The sequence below is a fragment of the Moschus berezovskii genome, chromosome 13 (assembly GCF_049115385.1).
Source record: "Moschus berezovskii isolate FMDL1 chromosome 13, NW_MosBer_1.0, whole genome shotgun sequence".
Taxonomy (NCBI): Eukaryota; Metazoa; Chordata; class Mammalia; order Artiodactyla; family Moschidae; genus Moschus; species Moschus berezovskii.
The window spans coordinates 4,874,819-4,902,326 of record NC_142472.1 but is presented as its reverse complement, the minus strand read 5'-3'; the positions used below and the strand labels follow the sequence as shown (position 1 = coordinate 4,902,326).

Sequence of the window (27,508 nt, the reverse complement as noted above, 5' to 3'; positions counted from 1 at the left end):
ACTTTCCGTGGCTGTGGCATGTCAAGTTCACAGCAAAGGACAAGGATTAGACGGTTATGACTGTCTTTGTTTTAATTGCTAATGACTGTAATAAAAAAAAAACGGAAAACAATACGTTATTGAGTACTTAATACGTAATCAATGAATTGCTGATTTTACAATTTCTCAAGAGCAGCCAAGAGAGTTTCAGCCTGATCCCCCAGAGACAGTCTCCCAATAGACACCAGCTCAGCACCCCTGACAAACTGGAGCCCACCATGACGAGTGAGTGGAGACTCCCAAAGAAACAGAGGAAAACAACTGCGCTGCTTCCTGATGTGAACAGCTGTGCTAGGCGCCCAGACTGGGCTCTGACATACCCTGGGCCTGGAACAACCCTAACTCCTGTACCCAGTAGGCACAGCCTGCCTCACTGGATTTCACAGCCTCAGGAGTGAACAGCAGTAGCTCAGATAGAACCCAAAAGGTACACGGGATGTGTCAAATTAATTATACGGGGAGAAAAAAAAGAAATTCATCGAACAAACCTAACTTTATTCTTATTCTTCCAAATCTGGTTTCAGCCTGCCCGTGTATGATAGTGGTTGCCTGGAACTCCCATCCTTTGACCAACACATTCCCTGAGGAGTGGGTACCATTTTACCATCTTGCTCACTGCTAAACCCCTACCACTGCTGCACAGTTTCTGGCACAGAGTAAATACTGAATGGATGGATGGATGGATGGATGGATGAAGATAAAAGTCATCGCACAAGATTCACCTATCAAAATCTCACCAATGTTTCTTAAAAATGGTTTTGTCAGTAGAGATGCTGAGTATATTCAAATATATCCACTTATTTCAATGCTACAAAAACTCAAGGAGGCTCTTTCTCTTTAGGTATTTATATTAATGAGTACTACTAGTACAGGGTCCTTCATTCAATTAAGGCTTCTTTTTAAAAAAAAAATGGACAATTTTCAGCAAAGATTCCCACCAAATTATTTGCCACAGTAATAATTTTAAGGAAAAAAAATGGATACAAACCTATTTAGCTTATCCTAATTTCTATAAAATAAACGAGTAGAATTATACTTACATATAATGTAATAATCTCTGTTCTTCTGAAATTCTAGACCCCAGAGGTTGGGGCTGAATTCTTGGAACTTGATGGTGAACTTGACATCTTGATCTGGTCTGGCACAGTTGAGAAGAGGGGTATTTTCCTTCTTAATAGTGCATCTGTCTGCTTGCTCTTTGTCCACCATATAAACTTTATAATACTCATACTGGCCGACAGTTTTAGAGTCCACCTTGGGGCAAATAATATCCAATTTGTCTCCTATCTGTGGGTATAGTACCAGTCCTTGTCCAGGTAGAAATCTAAAAGCATAAAAGAAAAGGTACCATTGAGTTTATTTAAAAAATTAACCATGTTAATGATAATGACAATATAGTCAGACAACATCAAGAATTCCAAACTGCAATTTCATAGTTCCACACTTTTTATTGATCAACAGTATCTGAGTTCACTTTGCTGACAAAAGTCCGTATAGTCAAAGCTATAGCTTTTCCAGTAGTCATGTCCGGATGTGAGAGTTGGACCATAAAGAAGGGTGAGTGCCGAAGAATTGATGTTTTCAAACTGTGGTGCTGGAGAAGGTTCTTGAGAGTCCTGTGGACTGCAAGGAGATCCAACCAGTCCATCCTAAAGGAGATCAACCATGAATATCATTGGAAGGACTGAAGCTGAAGCTCCAGTACTTTGGCCACCTGATACAGAGAGCAGACTCACTGGAGAAGACCCTGATGCTGGGAAAGAGTGAGGGCAGGAGGAGAAGGGGGCGACAGAGGATGAGATGGCTGGAGGGCATCACCGACTTGATGGACATGAGTTTGAGTGAACTCCGGGAGATGGTGATGGATAGGGAGGCCTGGCGTGCACAGAGTGGGACACCGCTGAGTGACGGAACAGCAGCAACCTGAGTTCAGATCAGCACGGGATGCATGCATTTAGGAACTAGGCTTTAAGGGAAAAAAAAGACAGAAATAGAAAGAAGCCACACTCCCGTCTTTACCCAGTAGGATCAGGTCACCCAGCCGACGCCCCTTCCCCAGCCCCTCATGGGTAATGCCTCGGCGCCCCTTTGCGAAAGTCCACAATGCCGTCTCCCTGACGGTGAGTCAGCCCTCCCCACCTGTTTGCTGTTCTTTAACCACTGGCAGCCTCCGCGTACCGGGCCCGCCACAGAAAGACCGCCTCAACTCCAGGGGACGGTGGATGCACTGAGGCTCTGTTGTCCTGTCAGTTTCCATTTGCTGTTGGTGCTAATTAACAGACAAGTTTCATCAAGAATGTTTCAAATTACTTATCATAATTAGTCACTGATCAAACAATGGCTCCTTTATTACCCTGAACAAAAGAAACGTCTTACAAACCCATAAAAAGTTAACCAGAAATAATTAGTTGGAGTATTGATTCAGCTGCAAGATGCAAAGTCCCCAGCTCAGGAGGACAGCGTCTACTGTCCTGGCCCCACAAACCATTTTCCCCCTCCCTTGAGATATATGTGCTTCAATTAATTCTTAGAAGCAGATCTTCAGAACCCAAAACTCCTGATACACTATCCCCACAATGCTTACGGCTAACAGCCTCCCTCCCCCCGATTCTTTCTTCCCAGCCCTGCTGCTGAAAGATCTTTCCTATGGGGAGCAAAGAGCTTCTCAGTGAACATCCTTCTACAAATCTAACACTAAAAGCAGACTTAGGAAACCCATCTCATTCCTTCCGAAGGAGCCAAGCCTGCAGGCTCATTCAAGTAGTAAAGTCTGAGAGCAAAGCATCACGTCTGATCCAGTGTTTATCGAACCAGGGAAGGCCACCAGCCATGACCCTGAGTGGGTCGTAATTCACTGAGAGAAAGACGAGAGAAGCCAGGAGGGGCGGGGCGTCCCCAGTTTCAAATCGACACTGAAGGAACAGGTGACGATGTGTGCTAATGACTGGCATGAATTTTTCCGAAACATGCGTGAGGTTGATTATAAAGCATCACAGAACATAACAAAAACTAGACAGCAGATTTATGTGAAAAAAACAATATTCTTTGTGGCAGGAAAAAAAAAAATGCAAGTTGCACACAATGGCTTGTCACTTTTCTCCGGAATGTGCCTTTTTACAATCGCAAAGAGAGGGTGGCCCCCTTTCTTTCTTACATTAACTGAGATGCCTAAAGCAGGAATATATGACACTTTTTTTTAAGTTAGAAAAGAAAGAAAAGTGGATGAGAACCAGCTGACAAAAATCTTTCCTTGAAGCAGAACTCGGAATGAATGACAAGTCTCAGACAACCATGCTGTGCACCCTTGAAGAATTCTCTAGAACCGCTGACGAATGTAGATCACTGCTGCGTAGGAGCCCCTCGGGGAACTTCTGGGACACTTCTGCAGTTTTCTGGAGAGCTGCTTGGGAAAATGGACTCCGGGGGCTGCGGGCCTCCAGCTCTCTCTCCACCCCGAGGTCAGTGGTCTCCATCTTTTCTGTGGCTAAAACCCGGCTCTGGTTTCTGGTGCAGACTGAAGGACAGAATCTGGATGTCTAAGGCTTTTTCAGTCTTTTCTAAGTGATTCTGCAACGGTTGGGAAGCGGGGGCAAGGAGACTGATGGTCCATATAATTGAGACATAGAGTGTTAACGCTGCTCACCTTCCTGACACATCAGTTTTCTCATGTCTTATCCCTGGACCTGCTTAGGAAATCTTCACTGCATCTGAGAACCAAGGGTGGACTCCTGCCTGGGGTTTCCCGCCCCTCTCCAAACACCTCCTCCCCTAAACCTGCTCCAAGAGCAACCAGCACAGCGTGGGCACCTGTGTTAACTGGAGTGAAATCTGTAGCCTGGATGCCCGGACCTGCCTCCTTTCAGCTCTGACCTCCACACTGAGCGACCTTCACCCTGGACCACCAGGCTCCGGACCTCAGGATCCTGAGACAGACGGACCCATGCTCTTGTCCATCTACTCAGTTCCTTTAAGACATCAGGCCCATCCCCACCCGAAAGCTGTTTCATCTCTGCACGTCTCCGTGCTCTCCCACATCACGCCTCCGTCTCAGGCTTGGCTCACCAAGCTCTTTCCTTGTTCAAGTTGCTACCCAGATCCTGTTTCCCTCACGAAGATGATTTTTTCCTGCGTCACCGAAGACTTGCTGTTGGTTCCCTCTCTGCCCCTGCGAGCACCTCCTCGTGATGCTCTCTTCACTCACCAAACCCAAGTTCCAGTTTCTGCTGGAGCTGATGGGGTGAAGTCAAGAACAGAGGACGCATGAACTGGTTTAGCTACAAGGATCTCCATGTTTCAGACCAGATTCTCAGACGGTACTGATTATATTGGCTAAGTCGTTTCAGCCCTGTCCGACTCTTTGCGATCCCATGTAGCCTGTCAGGCTCCTCTGTCCATGGGATTCTCTGGGCAAGAATGCGGGAGTGGGTTGCCTTTTCCTTCTCCAGAGGATCTTCCTTACCCAGGGATCGAGCCCTCGTCTCTTACTTCTCCTGCACTGGCAGGCGGGTTCTTTACCACTAGTGCCACCTGGGAAGAAAGTTCTAATCACACAAAAAGCTGAAATGGTCAATGACAGGGAGCCATGTCTGGGGAGGAGTTAACCCAGGGGATGCTTTCTGAGAGGGAGGAATCTCAATTGCAATAAGCGTATTGGATGCACCCACAAAAAGTAAATCCTGATAAAACCCACTATCCCTAATGCTCGCAAAAGCACCAGTTCACTTTTCAGAAGACACTGTGGCAAAAAGTCAGGCAAGGATTTGCTCCTTCACTCTGAAAAGCAGTTTCAAGGGTTCCTAAAAATATATATATATTCCTTCTTTAAATCCATACAACAGGACCTGACACTTGAGCACTTTACAGGTTGATTTTTTTAAACTTATATAGGTATATAGGAATAGATGTACCAGCGATTAGCACACTCGTTTCTTTAATTGATGAGATTATGGTTTCTCAGTAGACAAATGATTTGGGCTGAATGTCCTGCACACGTTACCACTAAGTGCATTGAGCCCAGAAATTCCTTTGCCTCCTAGGAGACTTCACGGTTGTTGTGTTTTTTTTAATTGAGATATAGTGGATTTATAATATTATATTAGTTTCAGGTGTACTACATTGTGATTCAAAATGTGTATGGTTCTACTGCATTTACAGTTATTATGAAATATTAATTATATTCCCTGTGCTGTACAATACACCCTTAAGTTCAGTTCAGTTCAATTCAGTCGCTCAATCGTGTCTGACTCTTTGCGACCCCATGAATCACAGCACGCCAGGCCTCCCTGTCCATCACCAACTCCCGGAGTTCACTCAAACTCATGTCCACAGAGTCGGTGATGCCATCCAGCCATCTCATTCTCTGTCGTCCCCTTCTCCTCCCGCCCCCAATCCCTCCGAGCATCAGAGTCTTTTCCAGTGAGTCAACTCATCACATGAGGTGGCCAAAGTATTGGAGCTTCAGCTTTAGCATCAGTCCTTCCAATGAACACCCAGGATTGATCTCCTTTACAATGGACTGGTTGGATCTCCTTGCAGTTCAAGGGACTCTCAAGAGTCTTCTCCAACACAACAGTTCAAAAGCATCAATTCTTCGGCGCTCAGCTTTCTTCACAGTCCAACTCTCACATCCATACATGACCACGGGAAAAACCATAGCCTTGACTAGACGGACCTTTGTTGGCAGAGTGATGTCTCTGCTTTTAATATGCTATCTAGGCTGGTCATAACTTTCCTTACACCCTTGGAGCTTGTTTATTTTATACACAGTGGTTTCTCGCTCTTAACTCTGCTCCTCCCACCTTCCTCCGCCCGCCCCCCTCAATTAATAACCACTGGTTTGTTCTCTATATCTGAGAACTTTTCTTTTTGTTTACAATCACTAGTTTGTTTTTTAGATTCCGCACGTAAAGGATCACAAACTGTACCTGTCTCTGGCTTACTTACTAAGCAGGCAGGATACCCTTCGGGTCTATCCAAACACCTTCACTGTCTCTAAGGCAACATGGAGCAAGCGGAGGCAAGGGAGGGTACAAGCAAGGTGCTCGCATCTCCATCAGAGACGCTAGGATGACAGGCAAGTAGGACCCGGATGTCGGGACTTTACAATCTGGCTTCCTGAGGGCAGGCGGGTCCCAGGCATGGCTGACTCAACACAGAATGTCCAAGTGCTGACATCTGGTAGACGCTTAAAGAACGAGCGGCGGCTAGGACACACAATTAAAGTCAAATCTAGTGCCAGAACTAGCTGCAGATCGCAGGCACGGAAGGGATTCTGAAGAAAGGATGAGCTGGAGTTGGGATGGGGCTGGGGGAGGTGGGCGGGAGGGTGGTGGTGCTGAGAACCGAGCGGAACCACCCCGGCAGGATGCGCTTTTGGACAGTCAGGGGCACTGCAGATGGAATTCTGACTCGTTCTCCCCAGAGTCATGGATATCGGCAGTTTTCTGTGACCCTTTCCTGGTTACAACGCAAAGCCCTGCGCCACCCCCAGAAGCGAGGCTGCTCTTGAGGGTTGACTCTTTGGTAAGTGAGCACCGATCAAATCACCCTCCACCACGGTCTCCATTCTGTCCCCGCCCACGGACCTGACACACAGACCAGACGAAGACACGCATGCCACACGCGAGACGTGACAGGAAAAGCCCCCGCCTGCACACTTCTCAGCTCTGGCTGCATTGCCTTAAAGCGTAAATCAGGTTTGGGGACACAAAGCTTTTTCTCAATTGAGCTTTTCATAGAAAAGCCACGCAGTTAAAGGCAAATCAAGAGAAAGAACGTCAATGCACTTGCATGCCTCTGCCCAGGCGTCAGAGGCCAGGGTCCGTAGCAGACTGATGGATCCATCTTCGTGTCCGTTTCAAGCCATGTCCAGGGAGCCGAGGACCAAAGGGTGAGGGAGAAACGGACCAGACGTGCAACTTGTGTTTCCAGTGTAATGTTACAGAGTGATGTGGACAGTTCGTGAGAATTGGAGACTGTATGTGGGAAGAAAACGGGTGGCTGTCCTGGTAGTTTCATTTCCAAATGGAAAACGATGTGTCCCACAGGTTAAAGCCAAGGCAGTGACCACAGAGTTCTATTTTTGAAGCCAGGTCACTTATATTTGTATTTTATCACCTCAAGGTTGCTCAGAAATGTTAACAAGTCAGACTGCACAGCACGTCTGTGCCCTGAACATTTGGTAATAGTAAGACACTTGTCTTATTGTTGACTTGGGAATTTTTTTAAAAGAATAATTAGGGTGGGGACAACTGGCTAATTTTAAATTACTAAACTGACTCTGCCTGTTGTTGTTTAGTCGTTAAGTTGTATCTGACTCTTTCATGACCCCATGGACTGCAGCCTGCCAGGCTCCTCTGTCCATGGGACTTCCCAGACAGGAATACTGGACTGAGCTGCCTTTTCCTTCTCTGGGAATCTTCCTGACCCAGGAATCTTCCCTACTCAGGGATCGAACCTTCATCTCCGGCATTGGTCGGCAGGTTCATTACCACCGAGCTGCCAGAGAAGCCTAGTGACCCTGCCTAGTGAATATCAAGTGCAGATTTCCTTCTGTATGATGAGATAATGTCCACCTCTGTAGCCAAAGAAGCCCAGGGGAAAATCCCCATGTTTGTAACCCATACCACAGAGCTGAGGTTGTTGTTGTTCAACCACATCCAAAAAGAAAAAAAAAAAAAAAGTGGTTAGAGGTCTTGGTCAACAATATCTGCTGGCTTTGACAGAAAACAGAACAAAGAACACACACTGTCTCGTGTCCTGTAGAGGAGACACAGTGGGTCAGATCCCCTTCGGGGCCAGGGGCTCAGAGTCAGAGTGAGCCAGCCTGCTGCCCTCCTGGGCGGGCGAGGCCCATCTTCCCCCATCGGGGGAGCTCGCGGTCAGGACGGCTGCCAGGAGTGTTGGGGCTGTGCTTCTGGGTCTCTCCCTGGAGGGCTTCCGTGGGAAGGCACAGGAGTGGGGTGAGCCGAGCAAACAGGGAACTCCTTTGGTTTTTTCAGTTTTTCCCAATGAATCACTCCAAGCAAGACAATAAGGTACGATGACTCTGAGCCAAGCCCAGGGACAGTATAATGGGGAATAAAATGGAAACTCTGAGGAGGGTTTCTGAAGTTTCCCTACCTGAAATTTATTATGATGATGATTATTTTGGTCGCACCACACAACTTGCGGGATCCTAGTTCCCTGGCCATGGATTGAACCTGTCCCTGCTGCTGTGGAAGCGCAGTCTTAACCACTGGACCGCCCCGAAAGTCCCTGATATGAAATGCTTTGCTACTAGGATCTGTTTTTATCTTCTGATTACCTATCAACCTGAATCCAAGTTTTTAAAAAGTTATTCACCAAACTAGACTCTTAACACTTCCATGGGGAATATTCTGAATCAATCTAATAACCTAAATTAGACTTTAATGTTTAATAATCTAAATTAGATCTCTAATAATCTCAATTAGATATTTCAACTCCATATTCATCACTGTGGAAACTTTTAAAATAATGCAACCATTATGCGACACAACATTTTTTTTTTTAATTTATTTTATGGGAGTAGAGCTGATTAACATGTGCTGATTTCTGCTGTGCCTTCCTTCCCAGGTGGCTCAGGGGTAAAGAATCCACCTGCAGTGCAGGAAACACAAGTTCGATCCCTGGATTGGGAAGATTCCCCTGAAGAAGGAAATGGCAACTGACTCCAGTATTCTTGCCTGGGAAATCCCATGACAGGCTACAATCCATGGGGTCCTGAAGAGTCAGACAGATGTCTAAACAACAACTCCTGCTGTGCAGCACAGGGATTCAGTGGTACAGACACAATACATCCTTTTTCATATTTTTTCCGTAAGTTGTGTCGTAGGATATTGAATATAGTTCCCTGGTGACACAAGTTTCCTTAATGTTTTAATCCACACTAGGATGCCATGCTTGTTTAAAAACCATGCATAATGCATTTCAAGCCTAAACCTGCCACTTAGAGGAGTTTCGGGGTCACAACAGATCGGAGTATCACACGCTACGCTCTCCAGTCTGGACCCTCCTGTCGACTAGCATCGCACTCCCAGGTGTCACAGCGTCACCAGATGGGGCAGTGGTGCCTGCCTGACTCCCGAACCAGGCCCGATGGAACAGCGAGGTCCACGGGAGCCAGGAGCTGAGATGCTGGGGGCTGGCTGGTTACGGGGCCCCAGTGATTCTGCCCAACCCCTCACGGACACCCCATTTTCCTTGCTTCTCTTTTCTCCCCTTCCCGCTCCTCCATTCATGACCCAATCATAGCATATTCTTTACTGCCCCTCAGGACAAACGTGCAAGGACTTCTCACACTTTTGAGGTTGCCAAAAATATGTAGGCTGAACCTACAAGGACAGCCAAATCACCGTGGCCCCCTTGATGCTCAAAGAGTCTGAGAAGACTTGAGATAAGGAGCGCTTGCTCTCCTCAGGCAACAGCACGCCGAGGCAGATGACCAGAGATCACATCGAATGCCCGCAGTAATAAGGGCAAATTGATACACTGCTGGCAAACGCAAAAATATCCCGCTGACCCAGAGCAGAAGACACGGGAATGAAAGGATGCAGACAAGAACGACCAGCTTCTGGGTCCACGCAAATGACCGGGCAGGCAAACGCCCTCCAGACAGGCACGACCACTGCGCTTCTTGTTTTAAAGCGTGTCAGCTCTGACCCAGAGTCCTCTCTGGGGACTGCTGTACACGTACAATTTCAGCATTTCTCTGAGTATCTAATATTTCCACATGTGTGCAGCAGGTACCGTCCGCCAGAGAAACAGGAGCACGTCATCAGGACCCATGCAAACCCTGCCAATGTGCAGACTGGGGGAAAGGGACGACAGGTGACACTCTTCTACCTCCAGAACAAAACACAGGGCAAAAGCAGTTTCCGCATCTGAGTGAACAGACCTGACTCTGCCGTGTGTGTCTGTTAGTCACTCGATCATGTCTGACCATCACGACCCCATGGACTGTAGCCCATCAGGCTCCTCTGTCCATGGGATTCTCCAGGCCAAGAATACCGGAGTAGGTTGCCATGGCCTGCTCCAGGGGACTTTCCCAGCCCAGGGATCCAACCCAGGTCTCCTGCAGTGTGGGTAGATTCTTTACTGCCTGAGCCACCTGGGAAGCCCATGTGTGTGACTGATTTTATTTTTCCTTTCGTTTCAGAATTACATCATTAGATGCACATGTGCACACTGCCGTATTCAAAATGGACAACCAACAAGGACCTACTGTAGAGCACAGGGAGCTCTGCTCAGTGTCAGGTGGCAGCCTGGGTGGGAGTTGGGGGAGAATGGATTCATGTATTTAATGTAAGTACAGCTCAACCCCTTCACTGTTGACCTAACGCTATCACAACGGTGTTAATTGTTAATTGGGGTATACCCCAACACAAAATAAAAAGATTTGAAAAACAGTACATCATTAAAGTATATGATTATTTAAGTAAATGGCTAAGTTCAGTTGAAAACGCACACACATACACAGTCACTCACTCACACACACACACACATTCACACACACACACACTCACACACACACTCACACACACACTTACACACACACACACAGTGTGTCGCGCTGCTCATTTTGCTGACCAGACAGAGAACACAGACACCGATGGTCAAATGCAGGGCCTTTATCTGAGGCTGCTTTGAGCTACTGGATTGTGGACTTGGGGTGACTGTCAGCTTTCTGTGTTTTTTCAGAATTCTCTGCAATAAATATCAAATGCTTTTTTAATCTGATTAGAACATTATGCATCAAGGTCCAGTTTCAAGAACAAACTACTACATTCTGGAGCAGTCTTTCATGACTCCAGTCTAAAACAAGATTTTCAAGGCCTGTAGACTTTTACACTTTGCGGGGATGCATTTCCTGAGAATGCAACTAAATAAAATTATCGTTCTCTGAACTGCGGTCTATTTAACGAAGCAGTTCTTGAGTCTACAAAAGCCATATGTAGTCACATACAAGTAGTTTATTCAAATAGATGAAAACTATGGGATACAGTTTCTGCTTAATCATTCAACTGCACAGATCTGGGAGTTGGCTAACATTTCAGGCACGCTTGAGTCCCAGCTTTAGGAACAAGTTTTTATTACCTTAGCAGTTGGCACACCCCAAATCATACGACAGAATAGGCTCATTCACAAGCCAGAGTTCTGTATTAAGTACACTCTGAGTTTACCATGTTTTGGAAAACATGCATTTTTCTCAGAAAATGCTTTTATTTTTAATTAAATGTCAGAGGCTGCAGGAAGAAGAGGAGCTCGGTGTATAAATTGCTGTCTCTGAAATTCTGAATAGGGACAAGCCCACCACTGCTTTGTTCGCCATGGCACACCTTCCTAGCTCCCTCCTGAAAAAAAAACGTACTGGATGCTAGAGATGAGCCCAAACCCTTGACCCCGTGACCTCTCCATGCACTTGGGGCTTTCCAGAGGTGGAGCTAGAAGAGCATTAACGCAGAACCCCGAGATTCCTTCCAGAAACGCTCAGTGCACTTGGGGACATAAATCCCCCTCGCCTAAAATGACTTAAACTCATGAGTTTGTGAATTTGATGGCACATTTCATAAACAGGCAGGATTTTCAGGCCTGCCTTACTTCCGTTTAATGCTAGATTGCTGCTATGGCTTAATACAATCAACTCCAAACGCCCCAAACAGAAGAGTTTGTCATAAATGAATAAAAGCAGGGCCCAAGAAAGACTTAGGCAATATCAACCATAAGAAATACTCGGGGAAACCATTGTGCTGTTTTTGTGGACAGCACTTTACTGCCCCCTTTTGCACTCTAATATCAGAACAAGTGTGAGCACACTTACTCTGAAACCAGAGAGATAGCGGGGTGTCGCTATAGGGTGTCAGGCTGATACAGAATTAGGTTACCAGACCCCACCTTGCAGGAACAAGTAATTACCTTAAAACTTCAAGTAAACGCACCACTCACTGTCTTCTCAGTGGCTTGGAAGCTCTAAGAAATAAGGTAGTCACTGGAAGCTTTAATTGGCATTTGCAGCTTTTGATTCCAGTGTGTACGGGTGCTGGGACAACTGTCTGTTTTCACAAGTGTCCCTTCTTTCACACTTTTCTAGAAACAAATATCATCTGCAACATGAAACTGATTTATTCAAGGAAAAGAAAGGTACATAAAAGCTGGCTCTACAATTTGGACCATTACAGCGGTCTTAATCCAAGAGCTGGTGGGGGTGGGGTGGGGTGGGGGTGGAGAGTACACCTCAAACTTCACACCGCGGACAGGCAGCGTCTTTTCAAGGAAAGGACAGACAGAAGCACTGAAACTCACACAGGAACCCGATCCAGTTCTGCGCCTCTCCAACGGGAGGCGGACTCCTCACCCACGCCGCAAACTGCGGTGACTGAAGCAAAGTTTTATTTATAAAATCCTGATCTGCAAGGACACAGCTCCAGGCCCCCATTGTTGGCCCAAGGACCTCAACCTGCATTTGGCAGTCTGTGTGTGCACGGCAGTGTATCCTTTCATTTCAACTTAATCCATTTCCCTCTGTCATTCTACAATTACCGTACAAGTCAAAATAATATCAAATTTCACAGCCTCCAAGGCTGCACAATGGGGCGAAAGCTGACTCCCTTTGATGTTAATCTTGTTTGTTATTTGTGATATAATGCTCAAAACACTGGTGGCTGAAAGTGAGTTTCAGTCTCCAGTGCTCAAAAAGAAGATGCTCAAGCTTTAAACTTTCTTTCAGGAAAATAACACAAGTAGGTACTTAATTTTTTGATCCCTACCATAATTTTCTCCATAACAAAACCCTCCAATTCACAGAAGGCTCGCCTTTAACGAGCTGAGGTTGGACTAGATATATCTTTATTGGTTAAGTTAGAATTTAAGAGTGGAAAGGGCAGAGATCATGGTTTCCTTTTCCCAGGCTCACAGAGGCTAATTAATCTCCAGCGTGGAATTAAAAACAAAAATCAACCACTGGGCTCAAAACACACACAAAAAAAATCAAGGTCTTTATTTATGGAAGTGAGCCAAACATCTCCTCCCTCAAAACTTTCCAAAAAAAAAAAAAAATCATGCCATGAATTTTGTAGCTAGCTGGGGCAAAAGGGTTGGGGGTTGGGGGGTGAAACAGGGAGGGCTGGAAATGCTGGGATGTGCCTGGGAAAGCAGCTGGTGGGGGGGTGAATCACCCAGGCCAACCTCTGCTGGGCTGGCCTGACCACGCGGCCCCATTATCGAAACAGGAATTTCATAACCCTCACAGGCGAGAGCCGGAGCAAGCAAGCTTCTTTCCCAAGTGTAATTTGTTTGCACCTGTACGGTCTTGTTCCAAAGTACGCTCTTAGCAAGAGTCTATAAAGGAAGGTGGGACTCTCTATTCACAGCTGTGGGCCCAGAAAGAAAACCCAGAAAACCGGCTTTCCTACAGAAAGCCATTCAAAGGGCATTTCCAGCCAGGTCTCTGCTGTTTCAGATCGAAGTTCAGACCCCCAGTGTTCAGTTACCTGAGTGGGAACACCACAGGGAGGAAAAGCAGAAGGACACTGTCCAGAAACGGGCTGGCATCTTAAGGAGATGGACCTGAGACCTCAGCGCAACACCACCATCGACGGCCCGTGAGCACCCCTTTCATTTCCATCAACACACCTTTTTTTTTAACTTCAAAGACTTGTGCCTATTGAGAGAGGCCATCCAGCCACGTTTTACGTGTGAACAAAACCTCTCCCCTTTGGTGGGGAAAACAGCCTTGAAAGAAAGCACACGCCACGGGGGTGGGACACCCGCTCTCCAGGCTAGAGTGTGACCCCAGGATTATTCACCACTGGACCCCGGGGCCCCCACCCTAGTTTGCCCTGCGTCGAATGAGGGCTCAGTGAGTGTCTGTGTAATTGTAGAAAGAGCATTTTCAGAAGTAAGGTTTAAGAAAGAGGCGAGATTCCCAGTCTCCCTTGCCATGAGCAGAGAATCCCCTTGCCAGGCAAGCATCAGCTACCAACACAATTTAGAAGTCTGCAAGCCAGCCCTTCGCAGCCACCTACACGGTTGCCTTCTGGATGCTTCCTCCTTCCTCGCTCCAGAGAGGGTCAGGGAGGGGTCTGCTGTGGGCGGTGAGGCTGACTATTCCCCTGCACCTCCCTCGCTAGGCCCCAACACAGGGAGCAGGGGCAGAAGATAGGAAGAGAAAGCAAGCAGCTCCTGAAGTCAGGTCTGCGCCATGATCATCAGAAAGGAGGAAAACCAGACTGGGTGACTGATTCCCTTGCAGATCACCCCCACGGTGTGTACATTAGGGAAAAAATGTGGATGGCACGCCACCGTAACTTTGTGGACCAGATATTTCCTGCTCAGTCGCCACCAGCAACCTGGGATGAGCCGGACCGAAAAGCAAACACAAGGGGAATTCAGCACCCTGAGTTTCCCAGGCTGCCACTGAACTCCAGGAGGGGAACTGGACCACGATGAGATAAGAGGAGGCCCTGAACTCAGGCAGGAATGAGGGCTGGAGGTGCAGGAGCCCCTCACCAAGCTCCCCAACCCACGCCGGGGCTGCAGGTGAGCAGACCCTGAGCCCTGAGGGGATGCAACGGGGTTGGGGAGGATCTGCTCGGGAGTCAAGAGCATCCCAGGCCCACTGATCCTCCCCGCCTGGCTTCCTGAAACAAACTGCTCCAAACTCGCCGAACATCAAAAGCCAGATGGGCTACACTGAATGAATCCACAGGCAGGAAGCCAGGAGCCCAGTTTGCTGTAGAAATAGGCCTGGACTTGATTTGAGTCTTCTCAGCTCTGACAAGATGGAAGCTGGCTCAGATCCCCAAATCCAAAATAAAATGGCATTTAATTGTGACTAGACTCTAAAAAAGATGTCATCCTATCTCCTGAGTTTGACATGCGTACAGCCTAGAACCCCACAGAACTCTCCACGCAAACCTGACCTTGTCTTCTCCCAGCAAAGACACAATCAAATGCTCCCATTTTTAAAAGGAAAATGTTAATAGTCAGAGGAGTAATACTCAATAAATGCATTATTAATATGATGGACTTTTGTAACTGTCTAGCTTCCACTGGGTAAAACCTTGTTATCAAAGATTTAAAGGATCCATTTAGAATCGGATGTCCATCACAGGAAAGTCTGTAAATCGATGGACAGGCAAAGAGTGACACCCCAAACCTTCTTTCAACCCATCTTGTGGGTACTGCTTTAAGCACACTTAGGCTTCATTGGGTTATGTGATTTCTAACCACTCCACGCACCAGTGGAGCAGTGTCCTTCTGCTTTTCCTCCCTGTGGTGTTCCCACTCAGGTAGCTGAACACAGGGGGTCTGTACTTCGATCTGAAACAGCAGAGACCAGTGAGTCTGAGAAAGAGAGCTGGAGAATTTAGAGGAAGGATCCTGGATTCGGAACACTCAGGTTCAAATATGGACTGTAGCACCTATGAGCTGTACGACTTGAGGCAAGATGATGAGCCAGGCTCCGCCTTGGTTTCCCCATCGCTGTCACGGGGGTCATGACAGCTCCTCCCTAAAGTGGTCATTACGAAGTCTGAACGAGTCAGTATTTGTGGGGCAGTCAGAACAGCCACTGGCCCCCAGCGTTTGCTGCAGGCAACTGTCGTTCAATGAAACAGACTGTGCCCACCAGGTGAGGAGACTGCTAAATAAGCAACAGCATGGCACATTAGTGCCAAAAGGCTACCCGGCTGCCTGCGAGTGTTCATTCAACAACCCAATGGCTTCCCATGCCCTGCCCATACAGGGGTTTGCCCAGGATCCAGCCCTCCCCCAGCCGTGGTGGAGAAGCTGAGTGAATTCAGGGTTATAAATGCTACAACACAGCCCCAGGGTAGAAAGCAGAGGAGAGCGCATCCAGTGTGGTAGCAGAAGGGAACTAAAAAGGCGCCTCACGGAGCAGCGAGCTGTGCGAGATGAGTGGAACACAGGCAGCTAAACAGGGACTTTAAAAGGGGCAGGCGCCACGTCCTAATCCTTATTAACATTTTCTTTTCATTTCCTTGGCTTCGGTATGTAGAAGGCAAACTGAACCAGACAGCCAGGCACACAGTAGATGCTCAATTAACTTTCAACAGCAGGAGCGGACATGTATTGGTTCGTTGTGCCAAGTCCAGAACTACAGTCTTCGATCCCGACCACCGTTCCAGCACGCTTCTTCTTCAGTCCTGTTAGATTATTGTCCCCCATTTTAGAAATGCGGCCAGTGAGAAACACAGGGGGTTTTGCTCCCAAAGCTACACAGTGAAAAAATGACTAACCTGGGAGTGGGCTCCTACAGCCAGATTCCAAGGCCCATCCTCTTAAGCGAACTAAAATAGCCCTGGCCTGGCTCACTTTGCTACATTGAATCACCTGACCTTTCCATTACCAGCACAGACCTTTTGAAAACCAATAGGTACCGCTAGTTCCCCTGAGAGAAGGGGACTAGAATCGCTGGGTTAGTTGTCCCACAGGCTCTATTTGTTCACTTGAGGGAATCTGTCTTCAAGCTTCACCAAGACATAGGAAATGAGGCAGATTATTAAAGACATACGGTGTCGACAGTGGCCACCCTTGGCTGAAATGTGTTCCTTTGGTTTGCTAACTGTGGTCCTGTTCCGGCGATCTCCCGGGACTTTGCTTAGCGATACTGTTGTCTCTCCTGACTCAGTTTCCCCGCCGGTGAGAGGAACGCCAATCCCTTCCTTCCTCTGTGCCCACGGCCACCCCGACCACGCAGCACTGCACGGACCTTCCTTGCCTTCCCCATGGGATACCCTTACTCTCTTGAGGTTTAAGTTTCTTGAGGGTAGAGACTTCTCTTTTCTGTATTCTCAGAGCCCAGCGTTAACAAACCTCACCGTTCACAAATGCTCATCCAACAAATCAATGATCAGTGATCAACCAGGCAAAAACAGAGGCCAAGAGCTGGGAGACAAGGGCCTCCGATTTCTTCAGCGATCCAGGGCTTTCTTCAGCGATCTTTATCAGCCTTTCAGAGGATGGTGATCTAATCTCGAGCCGTTTTCCAAAAAAAAAGTTGGAAAGAGGGCAGCCGTTCTTAAGGTGTGGCATCAGCTGAGAGCTTGTTAGAAATGTGAATTTCAAGTCCCACGCAGCCCTCAGGGATCCGGAACTCTGGGGGTGGGCGGCCAGCCTGTTTTAACAAGTCTTCCAGATGATTCTGATGGTTGTAGAGCCACTGGGCTGGAGGGAGCGCTCCAGGATCAGGTGATTTGTTAACAGGGGCAGCCAGAAACAGACCTCTGGGTTGTGACTGCTCTTTCAACTAATACTTATTGGATGTCAATGCTCGCTGGTAGAGATTGATGACATGAAAGAATTCTGCTCCCTGCCTTTTAGGGATAGGCTGGGTGGTGGGGGATTAAGACTTGCACATGAATCATGACAGTGCCGTGTATCATGTTCTTTCTATGCCCTGGGTATTTAACTAAAGTGCTGTCGGATTACAGGGGCAAGATTTAAAGAAACTGTGTTTGATCTACGCCATCGATAGAGCAGTCATTTCAGGGGAAACGGTGACATTTAAGGACAGTCCATTTCTCATGAAGATCCATTTTCCCATAGACAAAGTGGGGTGCAGGGCTTAAGAGAGCCTGTTTTTACTGAAAATGTATCCCAAGAACCTACTGTACAGCACAGGGAATTCTACTCGATGCTCTGTAGTGACCTAAATGGGAAGGAAGTCCAAGAAAGAGGGCTTATGTGTACACATACACTTGGTTCACTTTGCTGCACAGCAGAAATGAACACAACATTGTAAAGCCAACTATGAATGTGGAGTGAAAGTGTCAGTTACCAAGTCGTGTCTGACCCTTAGTGACCCCATGGACTGTAGCCCACTAGGCTCCTCTGTCCATGGAATTCTCCAGGCAAGAGTACTGGAGTGGGTTGCCATTTCTTTCTCCAAGGGATCTTCCCAACCCAGGGAACAATACTCCAATAAAAATTAATTAAAAAAAAAAACAATATGCAATCATAGAGAAGGTCAATCTTATTTTTAATTATTTCCCCCATACAATTAGACATTTATTTTCTGCTGATTGGAGTTTGCAAGATTAAAATACTTATTGTTTAAAGGTCATGTATTTAACATCAGAGAAGGGCATTACACATTAGATGATATTCCTAACACTGAGTATGCATATATTTGTACTGAATATAAAAGAATAGAGATGAAAATACACTATATTTATTGCAAAAAATAATGTATCCCAAATATAGTTCTGGTAAGCTAATAGTGGCTGATTGGTAAAGAATTCGCGTGCCAAAGCAGGAGACACGGGTTCAGTCCCTGGGTTGGGAAGATCCCCTGGAGCAAGATAATGGCAACCCACTCCAGTGTTCTTGCCTGGGAAATCCCATGGACAGAGGAGCCTGGAGGGCTACAGTCCATGGGGTCACAAAAGAGCTGGACACGACTAAGCGACCAAACAACAGCAACAGATCTAAGTGAAAACTGACCTCTTCTCGCTTCCACAGGCAGAGGCACTCTGAGTTGGCCTTGAACATAAGCAGCTGGCCCCACGCACTCATCAGACAGTTCCCATTCGGGACAAGAGTTCCAGGCCACAGTGTGCCCATGTAACAGGTAGAAAAAGCAAGGACCGAGATTCAGACATGCTTCCTTAGGTGAGAGCACCACGCTGGCCCTCAGGTTCATCAGCTGGTACAGAAGACGCTGCAGAGAGGCTTGAAGGGCCATTTCAGACATCAGCTCTGCAGCTCAGAGCTACTGAGGTGCGCAGGGTTGGGTGGGTAGCACCCATCACCACTCGGGTGGAACGCAGGAATACTTAGGACGTGAAAAGCAAAGAGTTCTGTCTCAGAAGCAAGAGAGGCTTAACTAGCACCGAGGAATACCTGTGGGCTTCCCAGATGGTGCCAGTGGTAAGGAACCTACCTACCAATGCAGGAGACACAGGTTCGATTCCTGGCTCAGGAAGAGCCCCCAGAGGAGGCCATGGCAACCCACTCCAGGATTCCTGCCTGGAGAATCCCATGGACAGAGGAGCCTGGCGGGCTACAGTCCAGAGGGTTGCAAGGATTCAGACATAACTGAAGCGATTCAGCACACATGCACATTAATACTTGCAGAAGGATCCAAGGACTGTAATTAAAACTGGGTGCCACCAAAAGTAAACTGAGAAGAAAAATCTGGATGGTTTTCGAGTTTCATACAGAAAACACCGAGAAGATGAAGCTTTCAGAGCATGGTTCATTCATGGTCTTCTGAATGCCTGCCCATTACCAAGCAGTTAGAACATTCACCTACCTGTGCTCTCGAGCATGGAAAGAGCGAACTATTAACACTTCACCACTGTCAATTTTGTCTTCGTATTTTGTTGGGGGAATTACTAAGGGCAGAAACAACCTGTTTGCCTTTCATGGCACTTTCTCCTACTATGGTGTTTTCTTTGAAACCAGCACGGCTGCACTCACCAGCCACAAAATGCCCTGGACTAGAATTACATATCTGATATTTATACATGAAAAGGGGAGTAAAGACCCTCTGCCGCTTCTCCGCGGGAGCCACAGAAATCGGTGCACCTGGCATTCAGCGTGCGTGCAGAAGAGGTCATAAGGGATCACCTTCTCTTTCCATGGGGCCACCAGATCCAAACATCCTGATCCCTAACGCTCCTGCAAGGGGCTCTGAAAGGTAGGATGCAAAGCTGTGGGTTGGATGCTGGTTCGTAAACAAGTGGCAGGACTTGCCTGCATCATTTCTTTAATCACTTTAACCCTGGTTCCTCATAGAAAGCTGGAGGCCAGGGCAATTCATCGGCTCCTTTTGTCACTTGCCTGCCATAAATATGCACCAGCCTGTGTCTGAAAGGCTGAAGGAGGCCGCAAGCTTGCTGGACATTTATCATGCCCTGTTCCCTGCTAACAAGCAAATACTTTCGCTGAATGGACCATTAGTGCTCATTGTCAGATGCAGAATGCAAGGTGCTGGGATGTGACCAGCTTGTAAATGAGGGGGTGCCCCTTCTTTTAGATGAACCTGGGCAAACGCACTGGGCCGTTTGATATGATTTCTGAACTGCACTGGAGAGGAAGGTAGAGTAGCAGGCCCTGCGGAGGGCAGGTCTCTGGGCCCTCTCTCACATGTTTTGAAGTGGTGAAAGCTACACTGCAGTGACCAGAGAAATAGGCAACAAGTGTCAGAAGGCCATCGCCCCATACCATCGAGTTGGCTTTCTGAGAATTAGGAACAAAATCCATGAGATGGGTCTAAAAGAGAATAATTTCGATTTAGTGAAGAGCTTCAGACACAGGATGCGTTCGTCTAAAAATTCACCACGCTGTTTTTCCGAGGACGGCCCCCAAATGCCCTCCACCCACTCCGGCAAGTCATCACCCTGGGGGGCTTGTAGCTTTCCATTTTCTCAGCCTCTTAAGAGTTCAGACTTCCTAAAGAAATGCTGAGACTTTTCTAAGATGTCAAATAGGAGGCAGAAAAAGCAAAAATCTCCTTTCTGGCCTGACCTAACTTGTCGATGCCACTCTGCCTGGAACCCAATCACAGCTTCAAAGGCCGACTTTGGTTAATGACTAAAATGCAAAGTGTGGACCTCCAAGACAAGCCCGGCCTATGGACAGGGCTGTTCAGGGCACAGGGCAGCAAGTCTCTTCTGTTTTTAAGTTTCAAGTTGGCAGCAATCACACTTTTACAGTCCTACAGTTTCCCCAATGGGGGCCTGTCCCATTCAACTCAACTCACGGTTAGGAGTGAAATGTCATATCCACCGGTAGGGGCATATCGGATTACTACCTATCCAAGTGAAAATGCAATCCCCCCTGTGATTTTGCTTAATTATACATTTTTTTTTCCCCTGGGGGTGGGAAAGACAAAACTCAGACAGGAACTCCTTGGCAGAGGCAGGGGGGTGGGGGGTGATATATAAATGTTTAGCTCAGCTATTCCCCGGGCTGGGGCTGAACGATGGCTGAAATCAAAAGGTCTGTGTTTTCTTTTCAGGTCCCTGCGGCCCTTCCTAGCCCCTCTGGGCTCTGTTCATCCCCAGCAGGTCCCTGCCTGGAGCCCAAAGAGATGAAGGCAGGTACCGCCAAGGGCAGCTAATCCTACATTATGGCGGCCGCTGTTAGGCCAGGAGTTAAAAAGGAAAAGCTTGCAGGCCTGAACTCACTGCAGTGAGCCGAGGTTTTAATCAGCCGCAACCTCCACCTCTGGAAAAGGCGGTCAATGGGAACCTACCTTGGCTATATTATCCACCACCAATGAGCAAGAACTGAGCCATCTTTTCTTCCCGGCTTCAACCATCCTGGGCCACAAGGGGGGCTTTCATACCTTCTAATCCGGGTTTCCAAGTCTGTATGGCTCCCACATAATAGCCAACAGCCTGAAGCAAGGGGCTTCCTTTCTACCCTCTTTTCAGAGACCTGTCATTCCTCACATCCAGCTAATCTGTATGTTGTCATGGCTTCACCCTTTATCTGCCTTTACATCTTATGAACTGCATGGATTTACCACATTATTTTTATCTGAAAGACAGAAAATGGTGGTTTTATTGCCATACAATCAGATTACCGCTGCTAGCTTCTCTATGCCTTTTTACCATACTTCAATCAAAAGGGATCCGTGTCTTTTTACCCTGCCCTTGATTTACATTACATCTGCAAAGACGCAGTCTGGGTTGTAATCCCCTTATTAACTACGACCAGGGCTGATTTGCCTAAAAATAAAAGCAAATTGTGTCAGACCCTTTCACTTTGTTTTTGATTCGGAACTACAAAATGGATTACTAAAGAAATCTTCAGAGTTCACACGGCTCGTATAGTACTGAATTTAAAATGAGAATTAAACAAGTCAAACAGGAGAGCCATGTCCACGGTCTACATTTTCCATCATGGGAGAAGGGCTGAATTGCCTATGTCTTTGTGTTCTTTGGCTTTAGAGAGACAATGAAGCCACAGGAGTTTTTCCAAGCTGTTCGGAACTCTGTCCCTTCCCTACCCTACCCTTCCCTCTTGCCTTTTCTTCTCCTCCTCTCTCCCAGCCCCATTCTAATTCCTCCCCTCAAAAAAAATAAAAAGATACAAGTGGGGGGAGCTCTTTCCCGAAAGACCTAATTCCTGACTAGCAGCTCCTAGTCTGCATATGTTAACGAAAATATTTTAAGCAGTTGAACACTCCCCATTTAAGGCTCTACTGCACCAAGAGCGAGCTCCTAAGTAAATCTATGTAGATACATGAAAAGTGACCTGAAAAACAGGTTTTTATGGCAGCAGCCAGAGACTAGGAGGGCCCCCAGTACCGTTTCGATGACTATTTTCCTCAGAAGAGCCCTCCTTTTCGTCTCATTTGCAGTGGGAGAGTTGAAGAATAAAGTTTTCATGGAATGCTCAAGAGACAGCCTGCTTGTTCTTTTTTCTTTCTTTGCTGATGAGGGTCTCAAGTCTGTATTTCCTTCCCCCTGCCACTCCCATCCCTGTGACACGTCACTGCAGTCGCGCTGGGATCTCGAATCGCTTCCCATTAGGTGCCCGCGCTGGAGACGAAGCCGGCTGGTGGGGGGTGGTTCACTCTCAGCCACCCCCGGCACTGCTTGAATTATTTCAGTGCAGGGCCAGGTAGCAAAGTCCCTCTGCAGGTAATCATCATGCTGACCCACCAACCAGTGGATTCCTCTCGGTGCATTTCCAGATAAAAGGTTTTACGAAAATGATTCTGAATATACCACTGACTCTTCAGCTGACTCCGTATGGAGGAATCAAGCTCATCAGCAGTTCTCAGCTGGTACGGGGCTCGATGGCTCATTTACCTGTCCCCTGGCTTCAGCCCGGCACATTTCGGGATGCGGGAGTCATTTGCAAGTCTTTGCCTCCTAGGACAAGTGTCAAGAGCTACCCTTTGTGAAAGATTTTGAACCAAGTGCTTAAGGAATCATCTTAACCTCCAGCTCCCTTTCTGAAGCTCGAGGCTGTAATGGCTGAGGTTAAAAAGTGCAGTCCCTGGACACAAGATTCCCAAGTCAATTCTCTACTGGTCTGAAGAGAAGGATCCCAAGCCTGCAGTGAGGTCTCGAGGCCGCCCCGGCTTTGTGCTCGCCCCGGCTCGGTCGTCCTGTGCAACAGCGACAGTCCATTACCTACAGTTTATCATCCTGACAAAATGTGACGGCTGTGGATCTGAAAGCACTAACAATTCCACCCCTGGTGCTTTGTGCTTCTTTTCTCCCCCTCTCTATATTAAAACCGACAAGATTAACCCAAACGCAAACTGCGGAGCATAGTTCAAGGGGCTATTGAATCCTTGCTGAATGTGCACTTGTTTACCTACAAAAATAAGAATTTCAGACACAATGGAAGGCCGGCCGGCTTATATATGGTATTGAATGGACTGTTTAAACAGCACTATCCATTGTAGTTTATTTTATCAATCTCTGACAGGTCTGTATTTATTCAGAGCCTGACTGTGGTGGAGCCTAAGTATTATAGGTTATCTGGACATTATCCAGCCATTCTTTTGTATCAAGTCAATCAATATCAGGAATTCACCATTATGTGGGGAAAAAATGACCTGAGAAAAGCAAAACGCTTAGTTAACTAGTATATGAGGCATATACTAGGGAACAGCACTCCTAGACAGAAGAAATGAATGCTCCAAATTCAACAAAGCTAGTGTAATTCACTCCAGAATTCCATACCAATACAGACTTGCTCACTCTAAAGTGAAGTTAATTTTATATATATATATATATATATATATATATATATAGTAAACCTTTTTTTTCTTGGCAAAAACTTCATGATTGGAAAAAATTATTCTACTGAAACGTTAATTAGCAATGAAAGCCAGGCTCTGCTTTTCTCTACAGAGCTAAAAAAAAAAAACATAGCTACACAACCGAAATGGCCACAGTTGACACAACTCTTCCTTGAACCTATGGATGCAGTGGCTAACTTTTCAGTCAGTAAAACTTCTTCAAAACTCTCTGGGGGTGAGAGAAGCAGACACTGTGATTGAAGTAGTTATGGAGACGGTGAATTTACAAAGGATTTTCTGGACTGTATCTCCAAACAGCTGCTGTGTGCTCCCTCTGTCCACCACCTGCTAAAAATGCTGACCTCCGAGTGAAACAAACCTAATTACTGATGGCCGCTCCATCACAAGTGAATTGTTCTACACTTGGACAAACTGATGGGCAACTTCAATGCAGTTGAGTACTCTCCTGCCACATCATATTTACTGACAGAAAACCTCCCCCAACAAACAGAGCAACTCCTTGGCACCTTTAAAAAAAAATTCATTCTCAAACTTAGAAAAGGCTCTTTTATAGCATTCCCCCAGAAAGAAATCCTTCTGATTTCTCAAGCTAGCATTCAGCTGCATAACTTAGTTGACTTTTGCCAGGGGACAAACGATCCCCTTCTCTAGGCCAGCCATTATCGTGAGGATTGTCAAAGAAATTCTCCTCTTGGGGGCCGGAGACATCACACCAATAGCAACACAATCGGTGCAGGGAGGCAGGCTTCTCCACAACCAGGCCTCCAGGAGGGCTCTAAATCCGAGCCCAGCTCAGAAGAGCAGCCTGATCCTCAAATCAGGCTAGTGAGTATCAGTCACCCCTTCCCCCAGCATCTTAGAGGAACAAGATATTCAGGAGGAAACCGTAGGCTGAAATAATTACTGCGCTACTTTTATTGTTTCCAAGTAGCTATTTACAAATCCTGCAAACCAGTGGTTAATAATGCAAAAAGGTGACTTTTACTGAGCTGAAACCTGAAGGGGTTAATGGGAATTTCTTTAAAGACAGGAATGTAAAAATTAAATCTTATTGGGAGGAGGAGGGGAGTGGAACCCAAACCCAAAAACCAGCCCCCCGAAACCAGTCGGTGAGTGAAAGTACAAGGCAGCCCCGGGGAGGAGGCGAGGGCCAGCTCGGCGACAGCGCAGGGAAGAGTGACCCCTGTAGGCAGGAAGTGAGCGCCGGCCGCCCTGGGCCGGCTGCACGGGGCCCGCCACCCTGGCCCGGCTCCCGGTTCCCCGGGTCCCCGGTGCCCGGGCCGAGGCTCCCAGCCCCGCGTTCTCCCGCGCCGCCCGGCGCCTCACGCTGCGGGAGCGGAGGCCAGCTGTCACTGCCAGCACTTTCTCAGCGACTGCAGGATCTTACACTAAGGCGGGGAAAGGGAAACAGAAGTCCATAAAGATCAGGCTACAGGGAAAGACATTGCGCTGAGTAACTTTTATTATACACGGGAGCAGCGTTGGGAAAAAGCCATCCAGCCTCGTGCAAGAATCTCGGTTTCATCCGTTTTATAGCCGTGACGTTTTTTCGCTCTTTACCAGGGAATTCTTGGTTAGCATGTTGGTGAATCTGAAATTCACCACTTTAAAAAGCGTGGATATAATTCTCTGATTGAGATGTGATCTTCAAATCAACCAACCCCACCCCCACCCCCATCCCTTTATTCCTAAATCCACGGCCAACTCAGCTCAACTTCTTATTAGGTCATTGATTTCGCTTCTGATCTCAAATGCTGACTCCGGGAAAAACCAATGTCTTCAGACTTTCCCCCCAAGTTTCCCAAGGTTAAAAAATCCCATGGTTCTGTAAATTAATTTTGGCTAGGATTCGAAACGCCTCCCGAGAGTGAGGTAACAATGCAATACTGAGTGCACAGCTGACTAATTACCAGTCGCGGCCACATATGTGTACATACCACATTTGTATATTTCGAGACGGATCGCCTTTTCTAAATGCTAAACGCACTCGGGCTGCTCACACTGAAACTTCATCTCCGCCAGGCCTGGCTTCTTCGGGCTGCACCTTTCGATACAGCAAATCTGACCCAAGGCTCCCATTCCCGCCCAGGCTCCCCAAGCGCGAAGGCTTCAGGAGCTGTGTGGCAACTGGGCAAGGCCTTAATGAAGCTTTTGCGCAAAGCATCTTTAAAATCAAGTTAGCTTTCGGGACCACAGAGTCTGGGCAATCGGTTTAGAAACGAAGGGAGAGGCCGACCTGCAGACGGTTCCCCGGGAGCAGCCGAAGGCCGGTCTCCCGGGCGGGGAGGGAAGGGCTCAACGCCCGAGTTCTCCCGGGCGGGCGACCTCCCCGCGCACCCTGGCAGGCGGCGCGGCGCCCAGGCGCGCGAGCTCGGGGCGGCCCAGGGACCCCCGGCTCTCTTCTCTGGAGAGCGCTCCGTTGCCCCCCGGCCTGCTTGCCCCGCCCGCTCAGCGGGCCCGGCCGGCGCCCCGCCGCTACTCCGGAGCGCGGCATCCTCGCGTCTCCGGAGCCCACCAGCCTCGGCGCGCCAGCCGGCCCTGTTTGTGGCCTCGTTCTCCGCCCTGGAGAAGTCAGGGTCAGGGATCGCCATCGGACACCTCTCCGGACGTGACACCCAAGTCAACAGGGGCTTTTTTAGAGCCCGGGAGCCTGTTCACAGGACGAAGAGGACGAGGAGGGCGCCCCTCAGGGCCGGCGCTCTGGCTGCAAGGCCGAGCGGAGTCATCACAAAGCGAAAGGCGGCGGGGGTGGGGGACTAGGGGGCGCGAGGGATCAAGGATCCAGAAACAAGACTCCGAGGCTCGGCGGCCCGACCCATGCTCCCTTCGGGGCTGCGCGGAGTGGTGGACCCCGGGGCGGCGAACGAGGGGCATCGTGGACGCTACTTACTTGGAGTTCGAGGAATTCCAATAGATGGGTTCTAAAACTATCGATCTGGAAATCGCAGTTCTGCATAAAACCATCAAAACTCCCCAGCAGTACTTCCACAAGGAGTCCCTCCTCGCGGCCATGGCCAAGCTGCTCCCAGCTCCGCGGGCTCCTGGCGCCGGAGGAACGAAGTGCGGGCCGGGAACCCCAATCCTCCGGGCAGACACGGGGGAGACCGCAGGCAGCTCCGGGGCGCGCCGATCAGCAGCTCCAGCGGTCGCCGAGGCCCAGGGGCGCTCTCCGCTGGGGCCCTCAGAGCGCGGGGCGGGAGCGCACGCGCGGGGTGCGGCGGCGCGGCGGGCTCGGGGCTCCGGGGCGCCGCGCCGGACGCAGCTCGGACAGCCGGCTCCCGTGCGGCTCCAGGGTGCCGGGCGCCGGGAAGCGGGGAGGGCGCGCGGCCGGGACACAAAGGCGGAGAGACGACGCGGCGGCGGGCGCGGCGCCCAGAGCGGGGCCGCCTCGAACTATAGATCCAGGGGGCCCGGCAGCGGCCCGAGCGCGCGGGCACCGCTTCGGCGCTGTTCCATGTCCCGGAGCGCGCGCGGGGCGCGAGCGGCGAGGGGCGCCTCCGGGCGCACGGGGAGCCTCCACAGTCCTCACTGATCCCAGCCCGCGGGGCAGGCAGGAGCGGGAGCTCGGTCCTCGCCGCGGGCGCCAAAACGCGCGCGCGGGGCTGCGGGGTGAGGGGGGCCCTTTGTGCGAGGGGAGGGCGCCGGGACCAGCTCCGCGCGCGGCTCCTCGCTCCGGCCGGCGCCGCTGTCCCCGCC

At 48.6% G+C, this 27,508-nt stretch overlaps 1 protein-coding gene across 1 annotated transcript in view; it reads right to left on the bottom strand.

Annotated features, from left to right (window-relative positions):
- Nucleotides 1-27,204, bottom strand: part of EFNB2 (ephrin B2) — a 49,536-nt gene extending 22,332 nt beyond the window's left edge. The window contains exons 1-2 of the mRNA XM_055426662.2: nucleotides 26,703-27,204; nucleotides 1,080-1,363 (exon numbers count right to left, since the gene is read on the bottom strand). Coding sequence (XP_055282637.1) covers nucleotides 1,080-1,363; nucleotides 26,703-26,824 — 406 coding nt within the window. The 5' untranslated portion in view covers nucleotides 26,825-27,204. The remainder of the gene's footprint in view (nucleotides 1-1,079; nucleotides 1,364-26,702) is intronic.
- Between the last annotated feature and the right edge of the window lie 304 nt (nucleotides 27,205-27,508).